At 46.5% G+C, this 7,420-nt stretch overlaps 1 protein-coding gene across 2 annotated transcripts in view; it reads right to left on the reverse strand.

Moving 5' to 3' along the window:
* Metap1d (methionyl aminopeptidase type 1D, mitochondrial) overlaps positions 1–7,120 on the reverse strand; it is a 62,516-nt gene extending 55,396 nt beyond the window's left edge. For both annotated transcript variants that reach the window (XM_055600402.1, XM_055600403.1), the window contains exon 1: positions 7,061–7,120. In XM_055600402.1, the coding sequence (XP_055456377.1) occupies positions 7,061–7,100 (40 nt within the window). In that variant the 5' untranslated portion in view covers positions 7,101–7,120. The remainder of the gene's footprint in view (positions 1–7,060) is intronic.
* Positions 7,121–7,420: the final 300 nt, after the last annotated feature.

Here is a 7,420-nt window from a genome sequence, read left to right on the forward strand (position 1 = left end):
TGTGTGTGTGTGTGTGTGTGTGTGTGTGTGTGTGTGTGTGTGTGTGGTACTGGGGATTAAACCCATGGCCTCATGCATATCAGGTTAAGTGCTCTACAGACCTCATATTACTTTTATAATCAGAAACTATGGTGGACAGTACTTTCAACATAGAGTAAGAAACTCCTCCTCTTCCTCACTGTCTCGGAGGTAAAGGCTCCTTCTCCAGTTCCTAGGACACCCCCTCTGCTTTTCTTCCCTCGTCCAGGTGTGGTCTTTCTAGGAGGGCTCCTGATTCCCAGGCTCCCCAGTACCTCTTTACCATTTTCTTTTTTTTTCTCTGCTTCCACAGACGGCCATTCTGTGTTTCAAAAACAAAGCAAGGGCTGAAAAGATGGCTCAGCAGTTGAGAGCACTGGTTGCTCTTCCAGAGGACCCGGGTTCCACTTCAAGCACCCACATGGCAGCTTACAACTTCCTTTAAATCCAATGCCCTCTTCTGGCCTCAGTGGACACTGAATACCTGCAGTACGTAGATATACAGGCAAACAGAACGCCCAGACACACACAACTTACTGCAAGGGCTGGGGAGACAGCTCTGTCAGTAAAAGCGCCTGCTGCACAAGCATGAGGACCCAAATTCTGATCCCAGCACCTACAGCAAAAGCTGGGCACATCTGGTACATCTGTCATGCTAGCACTAGGGATACAAATCCCCAAAGCATACAAGCTACTCATCCCAGCCAAACTGGTGAGCTTCAAGTTCAGCGAGAGGCCCTGTCTCAAAAAATAAGGTGAAGAGCAACTGAGGAAGACACCCGACATCAACCTCTGACCTCCACGAGCGAGTGCACACAAGTGTTATGTGGCCAGACGTCCAGATGCACACACTCATGTGAACACACACACACAGAGCCAGTGCTGGTGGTGCATACCTGTGATCTAATGCCCAGGACACTGAGGCAAGAGAATCACAAGTTCAGGACCAGTCTGGGCTCAGTAGTGAGAGCCTGTCTCAAAAAATCAAAACAAAGCATATGCCCACAAAAAATATATATACACATAAATGTCCTAAGCACCATTACTCATCTTTGCTAAAAAGCAGAAATAACACAAATGTCCATCAGTAGACAACGGATACATAAAACAGGCTCTCTCTAGAGAGTCTAATAAACATAGTCCACACATAGGAATATGTATAGTCCACTAAAATAAAGGAGTAAAGTTCTGATAAACGCCTGAAAACTTCATGCTAGGTGTAAGAGGCCAGTCACACAAGACTATATGTTACATAATCCCAAGTCCATGAACTGTCCAAAGTGCAGGGCTGTGGCTCAGCTGGTAAAGTGCTTTTCTAGCACACACAAACTTTGATCGCTAGTGTCACATAGACCAGGCAGGGTGACTCACACTTGTAACTTTAGCCTTTTGGAGGCAGGCACGGGAAGATTAGAAGTTCTAGGTCACCTTTAGCTATATAGCATCTGGGGACAGCCAGAGCCACACGGGGGCTTAGCAAACTGAAACAGAAGGCTAGTGGTTGCTGAGTGCTGGAGGGGACAGGCAAGCCAACGACCGACTGGTATTGGGAACAGATTTATCTTGTGGTGACAAAAGTTAGATTATGCTGATCACTGTACAACTTGGTGAATGTTAAAAACCACCGTGTTACAGTCTTTAAATAGGTGAGTGGTGATAGTGGCCAATTACACCTCCAGAAAGCCCAGTTTCTAACGAAAGGAGGTCTCCCCACTTCTCCCCCTTCCTCCCCAATACACCCTCAGTTCTCTACAGTGGCTATCAACCATGAGTTTCTTTTCTTTCTAAAAATTCACACCCCATCTCTTTTGACCTCTTAGTGGCCAAAATTCATTCACTTTCACTTTTTTAGTTGCTCGCCCCACTTCCTCCTGGGAAATCTCTTGGGGCCCTGGCTCTCCATATCTATTCAGTCCATCTTTGCGGCACTGGTGGCTCTTTCCTCCCTCGGCCTCTTCAGGAAGCCAGCAGCTCTGCTGCTCTCACCGCTCCTTTTGTAGTCACCTCTTTGATTCTGCACTGTTGTCTAAAAGACTGCAAAGGCCGTCACCAATACACTCAGAGTCCTTGAACAGTACATTAAAATGCAGACACCCTCTCGTTTCCCTGTCTATAACCTCCGTGGTCCCCACTGCCTATCTGATTACCCATGAGTTGGCCATCAGTTTCCCATGGCCAGATCCTGACCTGTCTTCATGTTCTATACAACCTTCACATAAATTCTTTCTAAGTCCTCTGCTCTGATTCCTGACTGTTGCTGTGTCCTGGACGTGTGTCTGCCATCACCTTGCCTTGATGCCTTTGGCATGCTCTCCCCCCTTGCTGCTGACTGTGTTCTTCATCCTTCAGGACCTAGTTCAATTTTCACCCTAAGAAAGGCTTGGTGCCACATTGGAGTCCGGAACACCCAGTGTAGTTGCCGAGCTAATAAAGACTTTCTATTGGCTTAAACCCATGTCCAATCAGTCTTCTCTGGTGAATACAGCACAACAGCCCTGGCTGTCCTGGAATTCACTACGTAAGCAAGACTGGCCTGGAACTCACAGAGACTCACCTGCCTCTGCCTTCTGAGTGCTGGTCTGGGTGTATCTTACTGATAGATCAAACAAGATTTATTTGTTTGTTTAATTTGATTTTTTAGACAGGGTTTCCCTGTGTAGCCCTGGCTGTCCTGGAACTCACTCTGTAGACCAAGCTGGCCTTGAACTCAGAGATCCACCTGCCTCTGCCTCCCAAGTGCTGTGATTAAGAGCATTTGCTATATCATGCCCAACTCAAGATATATCTTTAATGCTCTTAAAATTTTGTTTTTGAGAGAACGTCTCATTCTGCAACCCAGGCAAACCTAGAACTCACCATGTAGGCCATCTGCCTACCTCTGCCTCCCAAGTGCTGGGATTAATGGCATGCACCATCACCACCTGGCCCAGTGAGATTTCTTAAACAGATTTCTTAACGGAGTAAACACTCAAGGAGAAAAAAACAAGAAATAAAGGCTGATAAGGAATCTGAAAATATCACACTGGGGCTGGGGAGTCAGCTCAGTAAGAAAAGGGCTTGCTGTCCAATCATCAGGATATGAGCATGATACTAGCACCCAAGTAAAAGAGCAGAGCTCCACAGCATGTGCCTGTAACTGAAGGGCAATGGTAGGAGGTGTGGGTGGGCAAGCAGAGACAGAAGGATTTCCAAAAAGAGCTCCATGTTCAGGGAGAGACCTATCTCAAAAAAATAAGGTGGATCCAGGACTGCTGGTGAGACCTTTAGTCTCACTTGCAAAGCATAAGCAAACATCTCCCTAAGGTCTCGGCTAGCCTGGTCTATACAGGGAGGTCCAGGACAGCCTGGGCTACACAGTGAGACAGAGACTATCCTTTAAAAAATGTGGAAAGTAATAAAGGAAGACTCCCAATGTCAACACAGCTAAGCACACCGGAATGCACATAGATGCATACATCACACATAAACTCAAAAGTTTTCAAAAGTCACACTGTATGCTTTAAATGGGTAAATTGTCCGATGAGTTTATTGTACAGCAAATATGCTGCTTTCTTAAAAAAATGCCAACAGCTGGGCAGTGGTGTCGCACACCTTTGATCCCAGTGCTTGGGAGGCAGAAGCAGGTGATGTCTGAATTCAAGGCCAGCCTGGTTGACAGAGTAAGAGTTCCAGGACAACCAAGGCTATACAGAGAAACCCTGTCTCAAAAAAACAAAGGAGAAGGGGGAGGGAAAGACTGCGCTGTTGGCAAACCTGTAAGACATTTTCTTAATTAGTGACCAATGTGGGAGTGCCCAGCCCATTGTGGGTGGGGACACCCCTCACTGGTAGTCCCGCTTCTGTAAGAAAGCAGGCTGAGCAAGCCACAGGGAGCAGGCCAGTAAACAACATTTTCCACGGCCTCTGCATCAGCTCCTGTCTCCAGGTTCCTGCCCAGACTTCCTTTGCTGGTGAGCAGCAATGTGGAAGCATAAGCCAAACCACAGTGAGTTCTCCATTAGTCTAGAATGCACAAGATCCTGTCTAAAATCAAAACAACCCCTTTCTATCATACAGCATAACTGCCGTAAGAATTCCTTCTGCATTAGCAACCATTCAAACATGTGAACCAACCAGCTGTCAGCCTTAAGAGAAAGCAAATTAACCCCCTAGGTATCTGCTCTGTAGGACCTCCTGAGAGGTGTTGGGAAGTGAAGCCATGCACCAGCTGACTGCTCGGCTAAGTCAGTGAACAGAGGTTTGATTCAGAAGCAGCTAGAAAAGAGCCATGGCACCCCACAAGGTTTATCAGACAGGCTGCGAGCCGAATGGATTCACAGTTTGCACTGCTGGTGAAAGTAGGAGCCCCGGTCCAAGTCCATAATCAACATGCTTCCTTGAGCTAACGTCACAGGGCCTCCCCAACCCCTGGCAGCATCCAACTGAGATTCCAGAAAGTCTCCAACTCAGGAGTTAACAATCGCCCCTGTCAACAGAGCAACAGAGGACAGAGTCCATCTAGCTGGCTCCCTGTCTTCGTGTTAAGTTTTATTGGAACAGAGCTATGCTCACTTGCACTTGGTAGAGTAACTGTGACAGATTGTATTGCTCAGAAAAGCCCAAGACTCTATCTGGCCTTTTCTGGATTCTACACTGGCGTAAGGTCCCCTCCAGTTCCCCTAGCAATACGGCAAAACCCAAAAAGATCTGTTTCTAACTAAGATAATACCAAACCTGGCAGAATCAAACTACCTGCCTAACACTCAATGTACTTCAAAGAAAAAAAAAGCAACATAATCTCCGAAAGATAGCATCCATCGTGTGACATATTCAATTAAATACTGCATGACAGGTGAAGCAGCAAAGGGTAACCAATAACAATAAACAGCAGCTAATAAGACAGGCTGTGGGGTAACCCAGATTTCGAGTGTTTAAAACAGCTCGTCTGGGGCTGCAGAGATGGTTCAGTGGCTAAGCGCACTTGCTGCTCTTGCGGAGGACCTGGCCAGTGAAAACTGTCTGCAACTCCAGTTCCCAGGGATCTGACTCCCTCTGGCCTCCTCAGGTGTCTGCACATATGTGGTGCACATAAATCCATGCAGGGATACACACATGCACATAAATAAAAAAATCTTTTTTTTAAGTGTTAATGTTTACTGGGTGTGTTGGCACATGCTTGTAATCTCAACCCTTTGCAGAAGGCAAAAGGGCCGGGAATTCAAGCCCACCCTACATAAGACATTGTTTCATAAAATAAAATGCAACAGTTGTTAACAAAAGTGTGTTCAAGCACTTCTGAAGCTGATGAGTGAATGGCTGGGAAATCTGAACAGGGAAATGGGGCATGGGGTGGGGGTGGGGTGCCAGGCCCAGTAGGATGGCTCACACCTCTCATCTCAGCACAGGGAAGGCAGAGGCAGGAGGACCAGGAATTCAAGAACAGCTTGGGCTACACGTAACAATCCCCGCCCCCAAAGCCAAATAGCTACATGGAAATTCTAAAAGTTAGAACAATATATATGAGGCTGAGTGGGATTCTCAGTTTTATGTTTTTGTCTTTGTTTTGTTTTTTTCCTCTTTGATGCTGGGGATATAACTCCAAACCAGGGCCTAACCACTGAGCTACACTCCCTGCCCCTAGGCACATCTTTCAGAGCTACAAGGTGGAAAAAAAAAATCCCACAAATGAGATGATATGCGTCAGACATACAGTTTGGGATGGCAACGTGTAAGGTAGAGAAGAAATGAGTGTCTCTGAGCACTTACCTGTTTATGGTTTATGCTGTTTTCTTTTGTGTGTTTGAAATTTCTTGTATTAAGAACATTTCAAAATAATAAAATCTAATCTTCACACGAACAGGCTGTTTTAAATGTAAAAGATTATTCAAGTGATGCTCTGTGCACATATAATGATTGACCCATCTTTGCCAAAATCTCTAAAATATGTAACACAATATTTTGAATGCTCTGGAGAAGATGGGCATTTCATAAAAACTGTGAATAGTGTATGCCATTTTCTGGATGCATTATAAACTTAGATACCCATATACACACAAAAACATGAGTATCTGATTTCACAAAGGGGGTTGTATTAAGCTAAACTGGGCAGTGAGGTGGCTCGGGGGTAAAGGCGTTTTCCACCAAGCCTGATGACCTGAGTTTGATCTCTGGAACCCAGATAATGGAACAATTCCCACAAGTTCTATGACCTTTGTATGCTCTCCTTGGCATATCCTTACACACTTACACAATAAATAGACAAACAAATACATGTGATTTAAAAAATAAATTAATTGTCCCACAACTTCCTTTTTCCAAATAATATATTTTGGGGACACCATTTCATGTCAATGTCAACCTTTTTTTTTTTTTTTAACACATCCTTAGATACACAAATATGTTGGTATCTGATTTCACAAAAGGAGACTGTAATAAATTAAGCTGGGCTGGTGAGATGGCTTGGAAGGCATACAGTAAGTATATTGTATGAGTATACTATGAAAATATTCACCTCCTAAAACCGTTCCAATGTGCCTGGCACTTAAGAAGTCCCTCAAGTCGATGGTGCTCCTTTTCCCTCGTCCCTGAACCAATTTCTGAGTTCCTTCCAGGAAGGAATCAGAACCTAACACTAATTCAACAAAGATTCACTACAAACGCATCTGTCTGGAATGACCCAGACATCATTAGTTCTCTTAAGTCATCACACGAGTAATCACATTTTACAATTTTCTCCAAAAGTCATGCCAATGCAACAGCTTTAAACCGAGTGTTCAGGCGCATTTTACAGTCGTCGCTGGTCTATATGTTTGTAACACTAACCACACACGCGAAGTTGGGGAAGAAAACTTCAGGCAACGACCCGGCAAATCTCAAGAGCTAACCACTGAGCGACATGATCCAGGTAAGGAGTGGACAAACGTGTCTGTGCTTCTGCAGCGTGCAAATGTGTAAAATCGTGTTGCGAGGGTCTGACTGAAAGTTCGCACTTGGCGTACCAAGGCCACGCACAGATGTATCTCTGGACGCGCAGCCCTGGAGCGGTCGTGTTTCGATCGCTTACCTCCGCGGACGAGCAGGTGGACGCCGAAGGGCGCCGCCATGTTGGCTCCGGTCACGTGGACGGGAGAGCGCCTCGAAGCCCCGCCCACTGGAGGAGCAGCAGCAACCCAGGTCCGGAGGCGGCGGCGAAGCGGCCGGAGGCGAGTGCGCGTGCGCGCGTGAGAAAGCCCGCGGGAACCCGGGCTAGCGGGTGGCTCCCGTGCCCAGGCCAGCAGCTCAGCCGCGGCCAGCTCGCTCACACCGCGAGAGGCTGGCTCCGGCCGCAGCTCTCGCTCTGAGCTCCCGCGCCCGTCTGGGATGGAAGAAAACTGTCAGGTAAGTTGTTGGCCTCCAGTGTTGATAGCATCAACCTTTTGGTGCG

Source organism: Psammomys obesus, unplaced genomic scaffold (genome assembly GCF_907164565.1).
Source record: "Psammomys obesus unplaced genomic scaffold, mPsaObe1.curated_primary_1811, whole genome shotgun sequence".
Taxonomy (NCBI): Eukaryota; Metazoa; Chordata; class Mammalia; order Rodentia; family Muridae; genus Psammomys; species Psammomys obesus.